This window comes from Bacillus rossius, chromosome 1 (genome assembly GCF_032445375.1).
Source record: "Bacillus rossius redtenbacheri isolate Brsri chromosome 1, Brsri_v3, whole genome shotgun sequence".
Taxonomy (NCBI): Eukaryota; Metazoa; Arthropoda; class Insecta; order Phasmatodea; family Bacillidae; genus Bacillus; species Bacillus rossius.
The window spans coordinates 374,275,136-374,299,764 of NC_086330.1; the positions used below are offsets into that span (position 1 = coordinate 374,275,136).

General features: G+C 41.0%; 1 protein-coding gene across 8 annotated transcripts in view; it reads right to left on the minus strand.

Moving 5' to 3' along the window:
* LOC134528516 (leucine-rich repeat serine/threonine-protein kinase 1) overlaps positions 1-24,629 on the minus strand; it is a 193,720-nt gene that overhangs the window by 94,204 nt on the left and 74,887 nt on the right. For 6 of the 8 annotated variants that reach the window (XM_063362195.1, XM_063362197.1, XM_063362200.1 and 3 more), the window contains 8 exons: positions 21,921-22,080; positions 17,516-17,660; positions 13,856-13,992; positions 9,803-9,956; positions 8,991-9,135; positions 4,762-4,937; positions 3,827-4,018; positions 576-755 (listed from right to left, as the gene is read on the minus strand). In XM_063362195.1, the coding sequence (XP_063218265.1) occupies positions 576-755; positions 3,827-4,018; positions 4,762-4,937; positions 8,991-9,135; positions 9,803-9,956; positions 13,856-13,992; positions 17,516-17,660; positions 21,921-22,080 (1,289 nt within the window). Of the gene's footprint in view, positions 1-575; positions 756-3,826; positions 4,019-4,761; positions 4,938-8,990; positions 9,136-9,802; positions 9,957-13,855; positions 13,993-17,515; positions 17,661-18,906; positions 19,591-21,920; positions 22,081-24,629 lie in introns of those variants that run through there. The other 2 variants (XM_063362202.1, XM_063362203.1) reach the window with 2 other exon arrangements.

Below are 24,629 nucleotides of genomic sequence, written 5' to 3' on the forward strand. Positions count from 1 at the left end.
AATTGATATCGCTGTGGAGGAAGTGATTATTAACCTAGGCGAAGAAACTGACACTTCAGGTGACACCGATAGCTACAGTGATGACAGAAATCACTCTGAAAGGGACAGCGAGTTGTCTGGCATTGAAGAACTGCAGCAGGTAAGTAAACTGGAAAATGTATTTTGGTTTCAGTGTAATGTATACTGTATAAAAGTGTTTTGCTGTTCCGACAGTAACCGCTCAGAAAGGGATTGTAAATTGTACATATTTCAAGTATTACAGTAGGCGAACCGACTACACAACAGCAGCGTGATGCTTTTAGTATGGTGTGTACCGTACTCTTGTTTTCTTTCCGTAGCACTCCCCTCTCCATCGCTAAGAAGGGGAGGGACCTAAGCTGCGCAGTAGAAGCTCGTTTTCGTACGTTTTTAATCTCCATCAAAACCTTTCCTACAGCGAGCCACCAGTACATGTGATCTGTGTGTATCGAATACATTGTAGGGTTTCCTACGAACACTGTCAACACCCTGAGAGCTCAACCGGGCCTCCTCGACGGCCCAGCGTGCGGCACGCCCCGTCACGACCACACACCCACCAGCCACTGCTTGCGGATGTGCGACAGCTCGCACTGCTGGTTGTGCCAGTTGATCATGGCTGCCGTGCCGGGGAGGAGCGCGCCGTAGGTCAGGCCGGCCACGCCCAGGTGGGGCAGCACGGCCGCTCCGTCCTCCGTCATCGCGGCCTTGTTCAGCTTGAACTCCGGGTCCGGGTACGCCTGCCGCACACACAGACTCACGTCAAGTGAAACAGTGCACACAGAGAGAAAGAAATAATTTGCTCATTTATTAATTCATGATTTAAATACTAAACCAAAAAGTCACCTTTATGAAGGAAGTTACATTAAAGAAATCCACAAAATTACAAAGTTTTATTGAGATCCAAGTTGATATCTCATGTCAAACATGTTCTGAGATATAAAATCCAAAATGTCTTCATGCTGACACATTTTTATAAACTCTTAAAGTTATACTTTTCACTATCATCTCATTATTATTATTATTATTATTATTATTATTATTATTATTATTATTATTATTATTATTATTATTATTTATACATTATAATATTATGTATTCCTTAATTTACTACATTTTTTCAGAATTTTTTTATGATAGGTGCTTAAATTGTTTTCTATTCTGCTGTATGGTAAAGAAGTATTTAGGAATCAATATTCAATGTTACGTTGGTTAATACTGTTACCAGATTCTGACTTAAGTGTTATCTAATAGTAGTGAAAAGCCACAAAGTGTTTATTTCTATAATCAATTCCATTACATTTTTAAGCTCGCAAATACCATTCAGTAAATATCCAGTGCCAAAGTTTGTGACAAAATGACAGATGCAATTGAAACATAGAGATAAATCTACAAGCATAGTCCATGAACCAAAATGATGTCATAGAGAGACACAAGCACGCTGACATCATTCGGGCCTGCTGCCCTTTTTTAGCCCGATATGCCACAGCCTGAACAAAACCCAACCTCCATCCTTCCCTAAAACAAATTATTCTCAGTACATGTATGGACGCGAACCCCCGCTTAGCATAAGGACAGTTAGGCCCCGGGCCCGGGTACCTTGACAGACAGCAGCTTGGCCGTGAGGATGTCATAGAGAGACACAAGCACGCGGTACCTTGACAGACAGCAGCTTGGCCGTGAGAATGTCATAGAGAGACACAAGCACGCGGTACCTTGACAGACAGCAGCTTGGCCGTGAGGATGACACAGAGAGACACAAGCACGCGGTACCTTGACAGACAGCAGCTTGGCCGTGAGGATGTCATAAAGAGACACAAGCACGCGGTACCTTGACAGACAGCAGCTTGGCCGTGAGAATGTCATAGAGAGACACAAGCACGCGGTACCTTGACAGACAGCAGCTTGGCCGTGAGGATGTCACAGAGAGAGACAAGCACGCGGTACCTTGACAGACAGCAGCTTGGCCGTGAGGATGTCACAGAGAGACACAAGCACGCGGTACCTTGACAGACAGCAGCTTGGCCGTGAGAATGTCACAGAGAGACACAAGCACGCGGTACCTTGACAGACAGCAGCTTGGCCGTGAGTATGTCACAGAGAGAGACAAGCACGCGGTACCTTGACAGACAGCAGCTTGGCCGTGAGAATGTCATAGAGAGACACAAGCACGCGGTACCTTGACAGACAGCAGCTTGGCCGTGAGGATGTCATAGAGAGACACAAGCACGCGGTACCTTGACAGACAGCAGCTTGGCCGTGAGGATGTCATAGAGAGACACAAGCACGCGGTACCTTGACAGACAGCAGCTTGGCCGTGAGGATGTCATAGAGAGACACAAGCACGCGGTACCTTGACAGACAGCAGCTTGGCCGTGAGTATGTCATAGAGAGACACAAGCACGCGGTACCTTGACAGACAGCGGCTTGGTCGTGAGTATGTCATAGAGAGACACAAGCACGCGGTACCTTGACAGACAGCAGCTTGGCCGTGAGGATGTCACAGAGAGAGACACAAGCACGCGGTACCTTGACAGACAGCAGCTTGGCCGTGAGTATGTCACAGAGAGAGACAAGCACGCGGTACCTTGACAGACAGCAGCTTGGCCGTGAGGATGTCATAGAGAGACACAAGCACGCGGTACCTTAACAGACAGCAGCTTGGCCGTGAGAATGTCATAGAGAGACACAAGCACGCGGTACCTTGACAGACAGCAGCTTGGCCGTGAGAATGTCATAGAGAGACACAAGCACGCGGTACCTTGACAGACAGCAGCTTGGCCGTGAGTATGTCACAGAGAGAGACAAGCACGCGGTACCTTGACAGACAGCAGCATGGCCGTGAGGATGTCACAGAGAGAGACACAAGCACGCGGTACCTTGACAGACAGCAGCTTGGCCGTGAGGATGTCATAGAGAGACACAAGCACGCGGTACCTTGACAGACAGCAGCTTGGCCGTGAGGATGTCATAGAGAGACACAAGCACGCGGTACCTTGACAGACAGCAGCTTGGCCGTGAGGATGTCATAGAGAGACACAAGCACGCGGTAATTTGACAGACAGCAGCTTGGCCGTGAGTATGTCATAGAGAGACACAAGCACGCGGTAGTTTGACAGACAGCAGCTTGGCCGTGAGGATGTCATAGAGAGACACAAGCACACGGTACCTTGACAGACAGCAGCTTGGCCGTGAGTATGTCATAGAGAGACACAAGCACGCGGTAATTTGACAGACAGCAGCTTGGCCGTGAGGATGTCATAGAGAGACTCAAGCACGCGGTACCTTGACAGACAGCAGCTTGGCCGTGAGTATGTCACAGAGAGAGACAAGCACGCGGTACCTTGACAGACAGCAGCTTGGCCGTGAGTATGTCACAGAGAGACACAGGCACGCGGTACCTTGACAGACAGCAGCTTGGCCGTGAGGATGTCATAGAGAGAGACACAAGCACGCGGTACCTTGACAGACAGCAGCTTGGCCGTGAGGATGTCACAGAGAGAGACACAAGCACGCGGTACCTTGACAGACAGCAGCTTGGCCGTGAGTATGTCACAGAGAGAGACAAGCACGCGGTACCTTGACAGACAGCAGCTTGGCCGTGAGTATGTCACAGAGAGACACAAGCACGCGGTACCTTGACCGACTGCAGCTTGGCCGTGAGGATGTCATAGAGAGACACAAGCACGCGGTACCTTGACAGACAGCAGCTTGGCCGTGAGGATGTCATAGAGAGACACAAGCACGCGGTACCTTGACAGACAGCAGCTTGGCCGTGAGGATGTCACAGAGACACACAAGCACGCGGTACCTTGACAGACAGCAGCTTGGCCGTGAGGATGTCGTCCTTGTTGCGGACGGCGACGCCCAGGGCCTTGCAGCTGTCATCACGCGCCCCGTGCCGCAGCAGCAGGTCCGCCATCCCGATGTCGCGGTTGCGGCACGCCTCCACCAGCGCCGTCGACCGTGCCGCGTGTGTCGCGTCCTCCTGGTCTGACTGGCCCTGCGGCACCCGAGGGCACGATGCTCGCTACACATCCTCACACACTCGCGAGCTGTACGACGAGCGGTCCGTGATCCGTTACGTCAGGGACCGTAGCAATGCGGAATCAGTGATTTAACCAGGCTATCGAACATCGATAACAGTATTGACGGAAGTACCAAAGAAAAAACCGGTAATTGTTCCTAACTGCATTATCCAGTTTATGCGAAAAATTTAATAATAAATATTTTTAAAATCATAAACAATTACTTTGGTAGTTGTATGGTTTCAAATCACGAACATATTCAACTGTTTCAATTTTTTTTTCTCTTTAAAATACAATTGGATATGTTACATAAAACATTTGCTTCCGGGAACAATAGTACCCATAGTTTTATACATATTTTCGAAATCAACTATATTTTTTTGTTAATTATTATACAAATTTTCATCACAAGCACATCCAATTCCTTTCTTTATTTTAATTTTTTATGTTAAAAAAAAAACTGGATACACATTAACGAACAATTACTGAAAATTTAATATACAGTGAAATGGTATGGACTAGTGTTAATACACTGCTCTGTAAACATTAAAAATTCATTTTAAAAATGTCTTATCATGTTGCATCCAAGATTTAGATCTAATCTTCAAAAAATTTATTAATGAAATGTTCATGTGAAATTTAACTCGCTTGAAAACAGAAAGACACTGTTCACGACGGCGATATACGATCCAACCGGGACCTGCTGGCGGGCTCTCACCTGGTCGGGCGGCCGGCAGGGGACGTTGGGGTCGGCCCCGGACATGAGCAGCGCGCTGGCCACGTCCGTGTGGCGGCCCCTCACCGCGGCGTGCAGCGCCGTCTCGCTGCCGTTGTTGCACAGCGCGTTCAGCTGCAGCGGGCTCAGCTGGCACTCGTTCTTCAGGCCGGCCGGGCCTGTCGCAACCCCCCTCCTTGAGACACAGCGCCTCGCAACACAGCTCGCCCACCTGACACTTCGAGCTCCTCGCTCCTCTCGCGGTCGGAGGTGCCAGCTGTTGCCGGCTCTGGCATCCGAGGCAGAATCCCACAGGATCACGGAAAGGGTGCACCAAGGCAAATCACTACCTCCTTGTGGCACCAAGGGAGTTGACCAACGTGTCCTCATCCCTTGAGATCCTCAGATGTTGTGAAAAGATGATGGTCTGAAAACTTCACCCGGGGAGCATCGACACTGCCAGGCCCCCAGGCCGTAAGACTCCAAAAGCCTTAGTTCTTGACATCGTCCCAGGCTGCGCCCTTCTGAGCCTGATGTGCCCCCACCTCTCCCCTAACATGCTGCGAGCCCCCTCCTTCCACCACCACCCTATACGACCGCCCGCCGAAGTGTGCGTGTGTGTCGGCCCACGCTCGCCAATGTGACGCCAGTGGTCCGCTCCCGAGAGTTGCCGAGCGAGGACAAACAGGCAGTGAGTCACGAGTGCTGCGAGAGGAAGGAGCTTCATGCACCTGTCGTGGTTCTCGGAGGTTTTGAGTGGTACAAGGGGAAACGGGCCTCGCCACACACGGGCTAAGTCACAGCCCTGAGAACAGAGTAGCCGGGTCCACATGCCCGTTATACATGTGGCGCCCTAAACTTCGACGAACACTTCAACCCCAATTGCGGTAGCCAATCATGAAGAGACAAAGACCCAATGGCTAGTCTGGGTACATCTTCTGTTCTGGAAATGTCACGACCGGGTCGAAACAGCTGAACGCTCCGTGGTTCCGGAGCCGGTGAGGTATCCGAGGAGCTGGTGCTTTGGGTGTTCCCTGCAACCCGGACTCGGGCAGTTACAGTGTAAGCTTATAAACTAACAGGCTGTATAAGCCCACAAGTGCACGAAATATCTAGGACGAGCAATGTTGATGCCGGGAGTCCCTGCCGAGGGTTTCTCTACCACGCCCCGGTCGCGTGGCGAGGAAACGCACTGGCAGTTGGGGGCTCCCACCACTTGGAGTTCGTTCAGAAGAGTCCCCACTCTGATGATGAGAGGACACAGCAAGCGGCAATACAGCTCCGGTACCAGCCCAGGAAGCTAGAAGTAGCTGGTTCGCTCTGGCCAGATCACAGACTCTCTGGGTAGTCTCTGAGGAGTCCCAGAGATGCGATAGACTTGGATACGCACCTTGTGATACTCTCAGGATGAGCATTCCTCTGAGTCAACTACAGGTCTGCTGAATGGTTAAAGGGGAGTGGGTGACAATGATGCAGGGATGGGTTGCCTCAGCCTCTCTCTGTAGCTTCCTCAAACAACCCTACGCCACGATTAAATGGCATATCCATCTCCTTATGGCTCTAGGGGTTCCCGTGTTGGTGGTGTTTCCAGCCCCTAGCGGAAGTAGAACACCATGATATCCGGTATGCCCATCTTATTTGCTGAACAATTTTGTTTGTTAAACAGTCCATCACTTCGAGCAACCGTGTTGTATGTTGTTACCCCAACTTCGCTACACTGGAAACTGTCGTTTGAGTCAATCATAGGCAAAGACTTAACTGGTACGATACCACTCTCTAAGTCCTCCACGTAATGTCCATCTTCACACCTCCTTGCAACTATGACATCCTAGAGCAGGTCTCCTCAACCAGTTTTTTTTTTTTCATCAGGAAATTTCTTAAACATTTATTTGGGCACACTTTTATATGAGAATTGTAGCTTAGATTTACGGATATCACTGATATACTTAGGGGGAAAAAAATATAATATTTCACATAATTTCAAGAAATGAAGTAGTTTACCTGAAGACAAGTCTAAATATGTACATCAATACAGCAACTGGAAGTAGCTTGAAGATAAATATCAGCGTTGCTTATGATCAGGGCTCAAAGTTATCCACACGATGAAGCACCAAGCTCCCAAACATTTACCAGGAAATCCAAATCATTTAACATAAAGTGTTTAGTCCAAGGACCAGTCTTTTGGGAATTGGGGGTCTGCCAACAGAATAAGCCCCACATATAACATCTGCCAACACCTGACTCTCTGCACATGTAGCTCTAACCATCTACTAATTCCTGCATTACTTTGTTAACCAACCCTGGATGCCTGTCTAATTGTTTCAGCTTGCTCCAATAACAGATGCTAGTATATTTACATTTGTCGAAAACTAAACATGAATTTTCAGCATGCATTTGTGTTACCACACGTCTTGTACCACAATTCTTTAAAGTTAGCAGCAAGTCAAGCTAAGGAATCACACTTTTTTTTTTTTAGATGCATGAATTACTATTTTATATGTACAACTAACATGCTAATCAGCATTTTAGTAGGAGAAATGTATTTCGAAACTACTTCTACAACTTTCCCTTCAACAAGAACTGACTTCAATAAAAACATGCTTTAAAGTGTGTAACAGCATCATGGATGCAAACATGTTTCAGCTGAAATTTTTTTTTTGTCCTGTGTAAGGGGGGTGGTTTTAATATCCTATTAAAATTCTTGAACAAGAAATAACTACCAAAATAATACATGACTAATTATAGAACAACCAAACACGACTAACAAAATGTTTAGGGCACTGTTTACTTCACACCAGTGATGATCCAGATTTCATTATTTGATTCTTAAATGAGTAGCGCCAATCTAAATCTAGAATTGAGTCAGAAATAAAATAGGTAATATTTGAGAAAAAACACATAATAAAAATTTTAAAGAAATATTTAACCCATTAAAATTGTATTATTATAATTTTAAAAAATATATAATTACACATACTTCTTAATGATAAAAACAAAATAATTATCATTAAAAATATTTCTGAAGTGCTAATCAAATATACCCACAGAACTTTTATTAAATAGCTTCTCTAGAGATAAATAATAAAATTGTCAACTACACAGGTGCTAGTGTTTGAATTAATGAATTTCAATTCCTCACACATAAGTTTCAATAAATATTTTTCCTCAAATATGAAATCTTTCTAGTAAAAAAAAGTGCGTGTGTAACTCAGTACATGTGATAGAAGTGAAACTTCTTTGGCATTTCAAACCTCGACTCGTAAGGGGTAAAACGGCAGAGAGAAAAAGAGAGAAAGAATTCAATTTTCTAAATAAACATTAATTAACTAAATTATTACTCACTTCAAAATAACTGCTCACAATATCAATAACTATTGATCCATCAATAATATTAATTAACAATAAATATTACTCACTGTTGAAATAACTCTTGCCATAAAGAAAAACTGCACGTGTTACAGTTACTTCAAACAATTTGACCATTTGGAACACGCCAAATCTCTGAACGAAATATGGAATTCATAACAGGTAGCGCTATCTATGAGGGAAATGCAGGGACTGTCTGAACAGCGCTCTCTACGCTGCTGGTTGAACAAGGAGTAACACGAGCGTGCTGGTAGCAAATATAAAATTCAAGGCATTCACAGCTGACTGTATAGGATACCTATATCTATTTCCTGAAAAAAAAAAAAAAAAATGTGCACACTCTCTGTCTTATTCTTTCGTTCATCTATCTCTCTCTGTTCTTTATTTTTTTTTTGTGGGGGGGGGGGGGGGGGGACGAATCATCGCACAAAGAGTAGAACGAAAACGAGCCCAGCAACGTATAGAGCACAGTGGTCTCTTTATATCTCTTTGGCCAAGTAGGTACCTACCTATTCTCTGTTATTTTCGCATCAGAAGTGTTTCACGACAGTGTTTCGCGCAAACGTTGCATTAAAATTCGGCCTTGAAATTTCACAGTTTCATAGTGCACAAATTCGTTTAGTACATTTATTGAATAAAAAACAAAACCTATACAACTCGTCACATTTCAATTTTAATTCCAGTCCCTATTTATAAAATTATAATTTTGAACCACATTTTACACTATCCAATCTTATTTTGTTGCCAAAATACAACATTACTTTCATACCTACGTATACCCTCTTTGCGCCCAAAGAAGTTTCACTTCAATACGAAGATCTCGTGGTATTCGAGGATGCAGTTGGCAGACGGGGAAACCCGCTCACCTGGCGAGTCGCCCAGCCGGCTGAGGTTGAGCCGGGCCATGATGGACTGGATGCCGTCGGAGATGCGTCTCCGCGTGGGGCTCAGCAGGTCCTCGGGGCCCTTGGCCTGCTCCTCCGGGGCGCGCGCCCCTTCCTCCGCCTGCTCCTGCGCGCGGGACCCCCTCGTCAGACACACCTGCCCTTCTCTTGGCCATCGCTTTCCTGCACGCTCATCACCAAGGGCGTCGCCAGCCGATGGCCTGGGAAGGGGGAGGGGGGGGGGGGGGGGGCAAGTTGTGGGAAAAGTATGTGTTTCTGCATTTGGCTACATTTTTTTGAATCTCTAGGGCTCTTTGGGAGGGGGAGGGGGCAAATGCACCCCCCCTACCCCCCCTTGGCGACGCCCTTGCTCATCACGACAGCTCCCGTGCATTTTATTTATTTACTATCTAATGCCCGGCACGCGTTGCTACGACTCTTTCAATTTTTTTTTTTTTGTAATTTGTTTGAAGTAGGTACATATATACAAAGCATCTTTATCTCTCTATATATATCCCTCTATATATATATATATATATATATATATATATATATATATATATATATATATAACACTCTATATCTCTATGTATCTATATATCGAAGTATCTATATCTCAATCTATCTCCCTATATACAACTCACTCTGCCTCACTCAGGCTCTCTATATTTGTATAGCTCCATAAAAAAATAACACAGAAATTGCCTGTTTTAAGGAAAAAAAAAATTTCCTTAATAATGAAACCATGAATTCTTGTCTGTATGATACGAATGACAAACATCTGGACATCTGACCTTTATCCTGGTGGCCTTGACCCTGAACTTGAGCAGCATGTCGACCATCTTGAAGTTCCCCAGCAGGCTCGCCACGTACAGCACGTTCTGCCCCGTCACGTCCTTGGTGTTGATGTCGAACGGCATCTCGTACTCCCACTCGCCCGTGGGGTCCCTGCCGCAGAAACAAGGGGGGGGATGCACGACCGCGACCACGCCCTCCCTCGGCCCGACGTGCCTCGCCCCGCTCCAGCCACCCCCCAGCACCCCCTGTGGCCCGGGGTCTGAATCTCCCGCCATGCGTGTGAGAAGTCTGTGCCACGGCTCCCTAATGCAACTGTCATCTTTGTTCTATTTTTTTTTTTATCATCCCCACAGTGCAGTGTTTATGTTTTCAGTTATTAGTATGTAAGGACGGCACAGCACCCAATGCGGGCAAGCTCGTAACTACCCTCACGCGAGCAATTCAAAATTTATTGTGTAATGTTTAAATAATTAAAGTATGTTAATAGCTAGTAATAATTATTGATAAATTAACACTTAATTTTCAAGATAATTTGCTCTGTTAAATATGTTACCAGGTAGCCATAAAGCGACCTAACAGAATTTTAACCGTTCCTGCGGCCATGACCTCAACCAGTCTCTTCCATTCGTCGCCCGAGGTAAGACGTTCTCCACACACCTCGTCAACATCAACTTTTTCCTAACTGATCTGATGGCATACGTATTATTACAGTTGTATTAATTTGAAAGAAAAATTATATAAATTCTAAACACCAATAATTATTTCACAGGAGAAACTATTTGTAGGAGTATTTTTTTAATCCTTTATTTTTCTTCGAGGCCTACTCCAGGTGGTAGACTGGTTAGCGTAAATATTCAAGTTTGTGCCGAGCATTTGAAACAAAACTAAGCGACTTACTTTCGAGGCCAGGCCACGAGTTGCCCCGGTCAGCACCTGAACTGATTACTTTGCCGTTGGGGTTTCTGCAGTTTAGTACGTAATGTATCTCCACCTATCTTTATTTTTTGTGTTAACTGTTAATCTACTTGTACCATTCGACGTGAATAAAATACCTTGCTCCGACTTGTATTTGTCTGTACAACCGCGTGTCCACCAGCTTAGACTCTCGAGGCGTGTGGGACCAGTTCAACAGCTTATAGGTGGATCGAGCCTTGCCTCCACACGGGCCATGTCACAACCCAGGGGCAGAGTCTCGACCCGGATCCACGTGCCCCAATCACGAGGCGGCGTCCTTTATTCCGAGTAACGTAACTGTCGCCTACTACGCACATTCACTTGGAGAACAGTGGAAACTCAAACCATGTTTAGCACAACACCGAACCTATCTGTTGGGTTGGCTATCCGATCAGTTAACTACTAGCAAAAAAAAAAAAAAACATTCGGGAGGGAGGTTCATTTCAAAGTGTTAGCTTTATAATGATAATTCAACTACGTATTTGATGACTAATTCCTTAGTAACAGAGATTAAAACTTAGCACAAAATAACTTAATACGGTTTTGTAACAAAAAAGAATGTTCTACGTAAATCAGAAAAAAAGATGCAGTGTTTCCGATATGCCACAACATAAGTGTGTGTCAACCAAAATAAAATTATTTAATTTTCACTGGTTGGTAATACATTACGAAAGCTACTATCGAGTGGATGGGCCCAAACTACTACTGTAGAGAGCATATGGTGTCCACTGTTGCCACATTCATAATACCTAGCATTTTAACATTAAAATACTTATTTTGTAAATAATTGATAAGGATTTTTTTTCTGAAACCATAAAATAGTGTCTTTTATAACAGTATTATTACAGTTGTATAAATTTAAAGAAAAATATATAAATTCTAAACACCAATAATTATTTCACAGGGGAAACTATTTGTAGCAGTTGGTCACTATTAATAACCAGACATTCAATTTATTATGTACTGCTATCAAACAAGAGACAAAAATTTTTATATAAAATTATATCATAAAATTTTATCACAAAAAGTTTGAAATAAAGTTGGAGTCTTTCATTTTTATTTTAAAAAATAGACTGAATATATGATGCTCTTGATGAAACACAACAAGAAAATGTATGTCAAAAATTCTCATTCCAGCTTTTCCTTAAAAAAAAATATAATAATAATAAATTTTTTGTACATTTTTTAAATATTTTTCATTACATTATAAAGTTGTGTACAAAACATTAATTCTTTTTGGATATACCTGACTACAGAGCAATCCGAAACAAGGACAGCTGCTATGCTACATATTGCGCCCTTGAACAAAAAGCATCACTTTGAAATGTGTTACAGATAAATTTCAACCAGAATAAACTGCTGCAAGCTCGAAATGGGACACGAATGGGTATTTTCCTCCATGAGCATATGCAGAATTTCACTTAGGGTGGGAGGGGGGATTGAACCACTTTTCCTGCTGTTTGTTATCAAATTATTTCCATTTGTTGGTGGGAATGTAAATATCCTTGCCTTCCCAAAATGACGGTGAAAGGACAACGCAACACGTATCCCGACCTGAAGAGTAGAAATGAAAATTTTCAAATACAGAAAAATTTCAAACTCAGCCAGGAGTTGAACTTGGGACCTTTAAGCTACCAATCAGGTGTTATGATGGCCAAATTTAAAAAAAAAAAAAAAAAAAAACTGCACACATTAAATTTTTTTGAAGAACGATACCTTGACCTTGTTAACAACTTATAGTGATAACAGATGCAATATATATATATATATATATATATGAACTTCCATACAATAATCAGAGTTCAGGAAAACTTTTATTTTAAACTGCAGTGATTAATGTGCATCCGAAATGTAACTTTGAAATGAAGTGTTACCAGATGCTCATGTTTACGTCAAACAGCATACAGAGATCTGATTTCAGTAAAAAAGGTCTTTAATCTGGCATGTTTGAGTTTACAGCTTTGCCAGTTTAGCGATTTAGCCACTTTATCGAGTGTCAATATAGTTTTAAAAGAAATACAAAAAAAAATTAGTATACAGTACGATGATATTCAAATGAGTTGTAATGTTCTGCTCTATGTCTGTGCACTGTAAATAAAGTTTAAACGGGATGATACTAAGACCGCTAGGAAACAGGAGTCTAACAGAAATAATCCAAATGGGAGCTGCTGAATCGGCGCCAGACTACATTACGTGCTGAATCCCCGCCTACCCGGGTACACATACAGTGTGCACAGCTTCAGGAAAAATACCATGCGATTTGAAAAACTGCTCAAGACGTCTGAGTGGAGTCTGTTTACGATAACCAATTTAAGAATGCGCTGAAGGTGGATGAGTAGTTCTGTTTGCACATTTTCTTTTTGAACTTTTATTTTGAAGAGTTAAATTAGGTGAAATGCGTGTTTTGAGAATGATTATTTTAAACATGAAACACCCGGTATGGTTCCTTGAAAGCACTGAAGGGAGATGCGTGCACTAAACCTTTAATACGGTTACCAGAAGACAGGGACGTTGGAACAGGGGGGGGGGGGGGGGGGGCAGCAGGAGCAAGTCGCCCCCGTGCTGTTATGCATGGGGGGGGGGGGGGCGACAGTAGCATTTCGCCCCCCTCCTTTTCCCAGAATAAATGTTTGGTCCTAGTAGCATTTTTCTCAACCAGTAGTTACAAACGTGGGTTAGGTTATTTATCACCCACTACCCACGATATTTTAATCCATATTTAATACATACTACGTCATCAAATTCTTGGAATGGTATATTTAATATTTTGGTTCAGAAACTCATTAAATAGCACAATTTTGCATCTAAAATTCCAAATTTTTCTGGGGGAGGGCCCCCGGACCCCCCGCTATAGGACTGAGGTGTGATACATATTTCGCCCCCCCACTCATGAAAACGTTCCAACGTCCCTGCCAGAAGCCTTTGCGCCAGTTCAGAGGCGATGCCGCGCCAGAAGCACCAGACGAGTGTTGGAATTATCATCCCGCCTCACTGACGCCGCCCCCTCAGTACCCACGAGTAACGACTGGCGGTCTCTGTTCAGTGACAACGTGCGACGTGTCGCCGCGCCGGTGCTCTGTTTGCTGTGCGCTCACCTGTACTTGTTCATGAGGGCCGGGGGGTACTTGTGCTTGAGCAGCAGGTCCAGCACGGCCGTGTGGCCGTTGATGCAGCAGGCATGCAGCGGCAGCCAGCGCTCCACCGTGCTCTGCTGCACCAGCTCCGGGAACCTCTGCAAGCACGGCGCGTTCCTCCCATCAGCACGGCCACCCGGCGTGCACACTTTTGTGACCAGAGGTACCTCTCAAAGCACCTTAGTTCTTGAAGTGAAACTTCTTTAAAGTCAGCGGGGTAAGTCCAGGCAGTCATCAGATCGTAACGAGAGTGTAACACTCAGAGGGCAACGAAAAGTGCAATAATAATGTTCGCAGGCTTTCACGGCCATTGTCTGAAGTAGGTTGACTTCTGGTTTTGTAGCCGTGTCCTTGGCAAATCATTCACCGACGTTTCGGTCGACACTTCAGTCGCCATCATCAGGGAGCCAGTAGGTAACTGCTCCCTGATGATGGCGACTGCAAAGTCGACCGGAAACGTCGGTGGGATCATTTGCCGAGGACACGGCTGCAACCCAGAAGCCAAGCTACTTCGAAAAGTGTAATAATTAGGAGCGGCAAGAGTGCGGAGCTTGACGGAATGTTTGCGTTACAGCACGCAAGCGTGCGTGCTCTCTTGCGTGCTTGCTAACTTAGCATGCGAGGGACATTCGTAGTGTAAGCTCCGTGTTTGGTCATTAAAAAAAAAGTAAACTTGTGACAAAAAGTTTTTATTGACAGTTTTATTTTTTCACACCTGCTTTTACATTAATAAGTCTGCCCCCATTCTGATTTGTGGGTTTTAGACGTGGTTTTGGCTCTGGAACTGTTAGTATTTTGGGCAGAGCAATTTTTCTGCATTTAGATAAATTTTTTATACTTGTTAGTATCCAGCTGGGGGCGGGTATTGTGACCTTTTGGCTGAAAGTGATGAGCAAAGGTTTCAACATTTTCACATAATCTCCACTCAGTTACAAGCATTTTCAGCAACGCTGCACCATATTTCTTTAACCCCCTCTGCATAGAGGTTTTATGACCGAACAGAGATCCCTCATACTTGCACACAATCTTACACATTCTTGTGCCGCTATCCATAAAGTTTCACTTCAGCACATATGGTGGCCGTGCACTCATGTGTGTGGGTCTGTATTTTTATTTTTATGTTTTTTACATTTTTATGGTTAGTAGACTTAATTCTAACATGGCATTACTATTTTCAGGTAAATCATTAGTTTTTCAGAAGAACAGTAAACTAGTTCTTGCTGTGTCAGACACGTGTGTAGTAGGTAATCTAAAACAACAGTCAAATTTTGCCATGAACAGAAAAGTAAATGTGAATAACATATTTGATAAATTCTTAATTAGACTGCACCACTCTTTAAGACTATTCTTCATTGTATATTGAAATATGCACTAGAGACCAAAACCAAATCGCAGTCTCGCACATGCAACACTTATGACATGAAATGATTGCAGAACCCATTTCATATAGAGTATATCAAATAAAAGTTGTAGGGGAAAAATTACATTACTTTAATATGCAATAGTTTTGTTTCAAAACTGAAAAATTGGTTGTCTGTAAAGTCGGTTTACGGACAATAGTTTAACGTAACAAAGTCATAACAAAACATTAATGAAATGATTGCATACTTTTATGAATAAAATTGAATTATTTTTATTGAATTATCACTATTTTGTATGGATACAAAGGAGTGAAATTAAATCAACAATTTAATTGATAAATTTACTTTTATTTGCACTCATTAATTCAAATATGTTTATTACTTTAACGAACAGATTATTTTAACTATAACTTTTGTACATGTTTGCTATTTAACTTCTTCCAATCTGTGTTATTCTGTTAAGGATAGGACGATGATAGATAGGAAAAGTAGGAAACGAATGGGAGTGTTTCAAGTTTAATGTGCCTCGAAAAAGTCAAATCGATGGTTGTTTCAATTGAGTGGAAAAGTGATAGATGCGGTGCAAGCGTACAATGAGCGTAACGGGACAGAGCGTAATGGGACAATGTGCATAACGGGACAATGGTCATCCTTTCTCGTGCGTGCAGCCAGCGTTCATCGAATTATTAGACTTTGTCACATCAAAAATAAACTATTCTTTCGTCGTATAATTTCGATGAATTTGGAAATAATAATGTTTTATTAACATTTCTCAAAATGCAATGTAGCACGCTTAACCAAAACATTTCTCATACATTATTAGTTCTTCCTAGCAATTACAGACAAGAAAATTTTAGTGAATATTAATTAACCACAAATTGGGAATGCTTGGGAATGTAACATTAGCCTCATGTCATAACAAAAGTTATGACAGATAAATAGTGATGGGTAAAAACCCAATTTTCTCGAATTCAAATTTCAAATTTGAATCTTCTCAAAGAGTTCCTCGAACACATTCCTTACATTCCGAATATTCTTAGGTTTCAAGGGTCCAAAAAATAATAATGAACAAGAAATTAAAAATATCAACTATGCTGTTGAAACATTCTACCTTTTAAATGGTTTATTCATGAATTAAATTTCCAGAATCAATTCATATTGTAATTTTACCTGTAAGGTTATAATATCTTGGGGAATGGTAAAAAGATAGTTATGAAGGGGATAAAACCCAGTAAAATTCGTATGTTATCAGTGTTGAATATTGTAATATACTTCTTTTTGACGTGATAACGTCTTATAAATCGATGAACGCCGGCTGCACGCACGAAAAAGCGTGACTCATTGTCACGTTCCGCCTGAGCCGAGCGTGCAAGAACCGGCCAACCACCGTGCGAGAAAATCTTCTATAATATAAAACAGGTTAAGGCGGGCTTTTCAAAAGCAACAATTTAAAACATTTTTATTTATTTGTCCAATTTCGTCATTTCAAATTAACAATTTATTGACATTCATTTGATTTCAGTTTATTTCTATAGCTAATTGTTCGTGATTATATTTCAAAAAATTATTTAAATTAAATTTGCAAAAACTGTAAATAATATTTGAAAATTAGAAAGTATGCAATTTTTCATCATTGTTTTCTTATGACGTTATCACGTAAAATTATAGTCCGTAAACCGACTTTACAGACAATCCCCCTTTTTTTTTCTTCTAATTTTTTCCTTCAGATATAGAATCCTTTGAATACCAAGGAGTTTATGGTATTTGAGGATTTGACAGGGCAGGTGCAAGGTAAATTGGCGCCCTAGACGAAAAACCTTAATCCCACCCACCCCCGCCGGACACCCCAAAAAAATTTTCCTTGCCTCAAAATACATCACGTAAGCCTAAGATTTTGTAAACAATCAAATGTAAGCAGGCTTGTGTTTTTTTTTTTACTTTTTTACTTATTACAAATCATAAACAGGTCACCGTGGACTTTAAATAATTACTTATATCAATATAAACATTCCAAACTGTTACAAAAATACATTTCATCTAGTTTCAATAATCGTTAAACATATTATATGAGCTGTTATGTGTCGTGCTGCGCCGCCCCCAGCTACTTGGCGCCCTGGACGGTTGCCTACTTCGCCTATATGGACGTGCCGGCCCTGGGATTTGATTGGCTCATTCCTGCAAATGGTATAATGTTCAAATATAATGGTGAATAGTTGACAAATGAAGGTCGGAAGTGGCAAAGGGTCGCAAGCGGACGCACCTTGAGGAGCATCTCGGCGATGTCCTTCCTGCCGTTGTAGCAGGCGACGTACAGGGGCGAGTACTTGGTGACGGTGTGGATCCTGCCGTCTGCGCCGTGTTCCAGCAGGACTTGCACAATGTCCTTGCGGCCCAGCTCACACGAGCTGCGCAATAACACACACGGCCCCTAGCGTCGTCTCCCGCGCCACGCCCAGCTTCTCATTCTCTAGGCGTTACTGTCCGCCGAGGGCTCTTTCGTCAGTCAACTTAATTCCTCTCTCGCTTCTTTTTTCTTTTTCTGTTCTCGCGCAAACATTTCCAACGGACATTCGCCAAGCGCGTCACAATTAGTGGGCGATAACAATATAAAAACACTTGCGCAAATTTTTCACACCCACCCGTTCCATTACACTCGGTGAATATACATGTTGAAAATATCTGCGATGAAACAAGAAATGCAAGAGATTGATCGAGTTAAAATTTTACGGAAACGGCCCTCTCGGAACACGGTGACGCCAAAACAAAATGAAATTGTCAACTTTGCAAGCGAGACCCAAGCCTTTGCTATTTTTTTTTATTGTTTGAAACTATCAAAAACGGAAATCATTTAACTGAAGGAATTAAAGGATGTACGTATGCTTAAAATTTTCTATATTAATATTTTTATGACCTAACCATTATTAAGCTGATGTAAAATAACCATATATATATATATATATATATATATATGGTTATTATATATATATATATATATATATATATATATATATATATATATATATATATATATATATAGAGCTATATTTCCATAATTAACTGAATGATTAGGTCAAAATGTTTTATTCTTACACAAATTCTTTTATTTCCTTCAAATAAGTGTCCTTGATCAGAACAACACAAACTTTTTCTTTTTGGGATTTAGTTTATGAGAAAAACCTCATTTACTTATTATTACAGTCAAACCTCTATCTATCGTTTTTCAGGGGACCAACAAAGAAATTCAGTAGATGCGGACATTCAATAGATGTGGACTTCACTCTAAGAATTTTAAAAAAATATTTCAACCTCAAAATTAGTGTCAGAAATATATCAGTTACTTGTCATTAAAGTTAAATCAGTTGAAAAATAAATAAAAATGGAAGTATTTTACTTAATTTAATTTACACTTGCAAAAAAAAAAAACACACGCACCATAAATCTACATGGAAATTAAAGTCTTTTTCAATATCCTGAAGTCTGAAATAGGTATGTTTACTCATGTCATAAAATGTAGAGCTGTACTGAAGAAGCCGGTTTTGCCAATATTTAGTTGAATCTGCATTTCTGCCGACTTCAGATACGCTTGTTAATTTTCGGCCGATATTACTGAAAAACGAGAGAGACTGCCATAACCTAAAAATCCACGATTACCCTTTTCACTTTTCGTAGTAGTACTGCATTCTTTCAGATCACATTATTTCTTCGGAACATGTGCCAAACGTACATATAAAATTTTAACATCCTATTTTTCAATAAGTTCTTTAATTTTAATATCTCATAAATAAATACATTACCGTCACGGTAAATATACATCTCGGTTGTTACGGTAACTGTAGTACAAATGTGGTAGCTATCGTGCTTCTGTGGTAATTATGGTATCGATTTTATGGTAATTATCTTAGGATAACAATTGGGTTTGTACTGTAGTTATGGTACATCATCCATATTTCTTCGTAAGTTGTTGTTCATTTGTCTTTTCTTCATATTTACGTGCTCCATTACTTGGCTGCACTGCAGATTTAAGGTGATTTTTACTACCGTATACTATCGTTACTGTTTTTATGACGGTTTCTTACTAAGAAATGGTTATTTCTGCAAAATCTTTATGGTTAAACGATCATCTATTATAATTTATAGTGACGGGACCACAAATTTTGTACGATCAATGCGGACAAAACGATAATTCGAACATCGGTACAAGCGGACTTTTTTAACCTTAGTTGTATGGCAATTTTGCCGGGACCGTAGAGAGTATACGATAAACACGGACAATCGATACATGCGAGTTCGATAGATAGAGGTTTGACTGTACTCCATTTAACATCCAAGACAGAAAAGGGGTATTAATAAACTAGATTTAAAAAAAATAAAATTGGTTAAAGGTAGAACAAATGCTAGGAGATGTAAGGTTAAAAACTAGAGAACTCTTTATTTTGCTTATTTTGTTTGTATTAATATTAATATTTAATTTAATATAAGATCTTATTCTGAGTAGAGTTTGTCTAGAATGTAAAAGTAAACAAAAGAAGTAAGGTATTTTACGGAGCCTACATGGACATTTGGGGTGCTTTCACAGCTCAGTAAACAAAACAAAAATCGGGCCTTAGTTAGGATCGTGGTAAATTTAGGATGCGGATTGAAAAATTAAAGTAAAGCTTGAGATACCTATTTTGATGAACCTAGAGACAGAAATTTCGTGGAATAATGAGGTAGTGAGGCTCTGTTGAGTCTAGCGCAAGGAGATGACCCTCTCCTGAAAATCTTTCTGTCTCCTCCTCATGCATTCTGATCCAAGTTAAGAGGTGAAGATGTCTTCCCAAACACCACACTGGATGGTGTTTCTCAATGAAATATGACCACTTTTCCACCAAATATATATATTTTTTAAATAATAAATTGAAATCCATGGTCATTGTCAAAGCTAGCACTTCACAGTTACTTCTTATAAAAACATACCCCATGTTTTAACGCACAAAATATTTATCTTTTTTTTTTAAGAACGACCAAACCACTTTTACAATGGAAAAGTTTGTGATCTTAATGAAGCAAGTAAGAAGAAAAAATTTGTTTTCATTCAGTATGGGAAAAATTAGGGATTTTTTTTTTATTAGCACATGGAGTAGGAGCGCTGAATTTATTCTGAGAACTTTGAAACATTGTATTTAAATAGTATGATGATGGGAAATGTAAGAAAAGCATGTCAATGAAGATGTTTAGTCCTATGTGCTTGCGGTTGTACTCATGAAATTCTCGCTTATTTCACGAACACTCCGACTACAGAATGAGATTCCTTGCAGCAAGTATATCCCTGGTCACTATCGCCACGCCATGTCGACTTTGTTCTGTCGAGATCCAACTCGTGCAAAAAGTGATAGGAAATTAAAATCAAATTCAATTTCTCATATTCAGAAGTAATGAACATTAAAGAGTATCGTACTATAGTTGAAAATTAGTAAAATAAAATATTCCATGCCACAATATAAGTCTCGCACAGTGGCATGTAAAGAATCGTCTATTTCGTAAAGTTCTATCGACCGTGTATGAAAACTGGCTCACTGTACCCCAGGGTCATCTAGAGTAACCTCGGGCCTAAAGGTAAATAATTTGGTTGGGCCCCCACCCCATTACTTTATGTACAATTTTCAAATCGGACAATTAAAAAAAATATTAAAGACAAATGTTGCCATGGTCATAACAACTGTAAGTGTGAACTGCAGGTAGGGGTTTGGGAGTACTTGACAAATATTCTATATTCATGAATAATTTTATATTTGACTCAACATTTAAAATTGTGAGTGTGTGTGTGTGTATGTTACCAAGATATCATTACACCATGTGAAGCTCATTCACAAAACAAATTGGAAAAAATGTAATTTGTATATAGCCAAAATGATTTATTGAGAAATTTAGATTTGTTTCTGCAACATTAATTAGACATTGTTTTAATATTTAACAAATCAATGATAATGATTTGAAATTATAAAAAATAATACTCTTTATTTTATGTATATAATCAGTGTATGTATAAACAAAATAAAAATAAAACTTAAAATTTTAATGTAAGCAGGATTTTTAATTTTCCTACATTTTACACCACTTTTTTTAAGGTCCGTGTATTTTCATCTCCATTTTTTATTTTACCTACTTTATTTTGTATCAATTTTTCTTTGACTCATGTGTAGGGACCAGAAAATTCACGGGTTCAATGACCTCCAGGATGAACTCCACAGTTCTATGTACACTCGGTCAAATGTCACCCACCCATTGGCTGCTGTCTTGCGAGACGTCCCTACGTAGCAGCAGCCCGTGATCCGTATAAAGCTTCGCTCGGGCGTTTCTCACCGGCCCAGGGTCGTCCAGGTGAGTTGTGAGCCAACAGCAGAGGCAGGACTGAGCTATAAACTATTTGTAATTTAGCCTATCCGCGAAATGAATTCGCGAATTTTTTCCGGTCTCTACTAATGTGTGAAGTGTAGAAAAAAAAAAATTTCACTGTATGTTAAAAAATTGTTCTGTAAAGTATTCTATTAAGATATTAGATTCGAAATTCAGTTTGAATGAAATGAATTAGTGTTGGTGGAAGCCTGACTGCAACTCGTGAGGGTTACTGCAGGAGCCCGGGAGATAGAGGCTCGGTAGGTAGGCAGTCTGGGTCTCGCACTCACACGAAGAGCAGCGTGTTGGAGCCGCTGGGCGCCATGTTGACGATGAGCTCCGCCTCGGGCCCCAGCCGTGCCACCAGGGCCTGCACCAGCTCCGCGTCCCCCAGCTGGCAGGCGTCGCGCAGCGAGGCGTGCGCGCTCTGCCGCAAGGTCTCCTTGGCATCTGTGGACACGAGGACGAGCCCCCGGCCCTCAGTCTCCAAGCCACCCGCCCCCCGGGCACCAGCCATCGCCGCCGCCCGCTACACCCGAGCCGAGTCTGCCCACTTACTCTTGCAAAACATGCCTCGTTTGGTACAACTCATAACACGCAGGGGCGTGGCCAGGAAGGTGGGTTGGTTTTAGGGGTTTGAACCACCCCCCCTCCCCCCTTAGCACCAAATCTTTAATCAATTTCTTATTCATCACTGAAAAAAATTACATATTAAAATGAATAAAAATTTTTTTACCATTACAATATTTAAATTTTAGGTACCGAAAACTGCTAAAATAGCACTATTTTACATCCTAAAAATCCAAATTTTCCCGGGGGGAGGACCCCTGGACCACACCGTTTTAATACGGGGGGGGGCATGCTTCTTAACACACCCCCCCCCCCCATACACAAATCCTAGATACGCCACTGTAACAGACTATCACCCTGGCAGGCCACCCTGACTGGACAGAGCACACATTCACGCAAATGGACACCGACCACAGTGCCAATGCAGTGTCTCACTACGGACGCACACCAAAGTGACGTAGTGTAGTGTTTGTACACAATGCAAATATATTGTTATTTAATTAAATATTTTCGTGTAACAACCAGTGAAAGGGTGTAATATACACCAAAGACAAAGAGCTAAGACTCACATAACCAAGACTGGAGATTTTTAAATTTTTTTTTCCTTCTGTAAATAAATTCAATCATATGCATAATGTAAATAACATGTAAACCTTTGAATAATTTTATAACTAGACAAAAGAGCACAGTGTGCTGGAATGTCTTCTACACCATGTACCAAACGATGTAAAGTGCAAATATTGTGACCAATAAAAAGTTTTTAATTGTAATTGTAAATTGTCCTACGTGCTTGCGGTTGTACCGACGGAATTCTCGCTTATTTCACGAACACTCCGACTACAGGATGAGATCCCTTGCAGCAAGCACGCCGTGTGACTGTCACCAAATCATGTTGTCTTCATCGTTCTGTCGAGATCCAACACGTGCAGCAAGTGGTAGGAAGTTAAAAATCACATTCAATTTAAGAGTTCCGTACTTAAAAGTTGAAAATATGCTACAGTATAAGTGTCATACAGTGGCATGTAAAGTATTGTTTATTTTTGCAAGGTTCATCTAGCGTGTATGAAAACTGACTCAATGCGCCCCAGGGCGCGAAACCTAAGGCCTGATGGTATGGAGCAGTCCTCAGACCCCCCCAGCCACAAAGTTTCAAAAATAAACTCTTTCCAACTACATTTTTAAAGGTAATCTGGAAATTATATGTAACTTGACAATGGTTTTGATAATTTTTCTTAAGACATTCTGATATTCTTTCGTAACAGATTATCTTTGGTTCAGTTTATAAATGCTTACAAATCAAATTCCTGGGAAACAAGAAACAAGATTTTATGGTTTTATTTTTTGTCCAATTTCAATTTTTAAAACAGAGGGTTTTAATGTTATTGTTTTTGTGTTTATAAAAGCTGGTTTGTAATACTTAGTGGTAAAATTGATATGTTTCAATTTTGTGATAAAATAGTTTATAATAAATTGGTCAAATACAGATACATTCAGAACAATAAAAATTTTTTACTGAAAATTGTAGTTTCAAAGTGATTCAATAAAAGATGCCCAATAAAACAAATAAAAAAAAATTCTAATCCATGCACTGTGTTATAATTTTTGTATTTAAATAATGACATTACTTTAATTTCAAACATTACAAGATAATTTTTTTGTATTAAATTTTTAATGTTACTTAAATTCATGATTTTAATTTCATTTCAGTACTAACTGTTGTATTAACCTAAATTTTGATGTTAGCTGTGTTTTTAGATGCTTTACGGTGTTATTTCGGTTTGATCGCAATTCACCATACAATCTTGTTCCTGTATATGACGCAATAAAAGCTTTGGAATTCATTCTAATATGAAAGCATGAATGCTGGGATCGTGTGTTGACCAGCACTTGAACTGAACAGAACACTAGACAAACAAGGAGACAGAAATGAAATGGTCGCGGAGTCCTGGGGGGTCGCCCCAATTGTCGGGCCCCGGAGCAGCCCCTGGGGTCAAGGGTCCCCTACCCTGCTGGCAAGGTGATTCTGCAGGGGTTCGCTCCTGCCTTCCGCAGCATTCGAGATGAAGACTCGGTGCAATATCCAGTCCTGAACCCAGCTAACTGCACAACCTCCTACATGGCTGGGAATAAAACCATCCAACTCTGATTTGCTAGTAAGGCATTCTTTCCACGGGATAAATGAACTTTTTTTTTTTAACATTAAAGGTTTTTTTTTTGTGAAATTTTTTGCATTTCAAATAAGTCTATTATATGACACATACATAAAAATAACTTTTCTGAGAAATAGCAGGACAATAGTGGAATCAAATAAGTATTCATTCTCAATAATGTTAAAAGACCAAACACAAAAGCATGATAAAATTTTTTATTCTGTATTGTGTTTTCAAAATTAAACTTTCAATAATTATGGCTCAGGGTTATAAAATCAA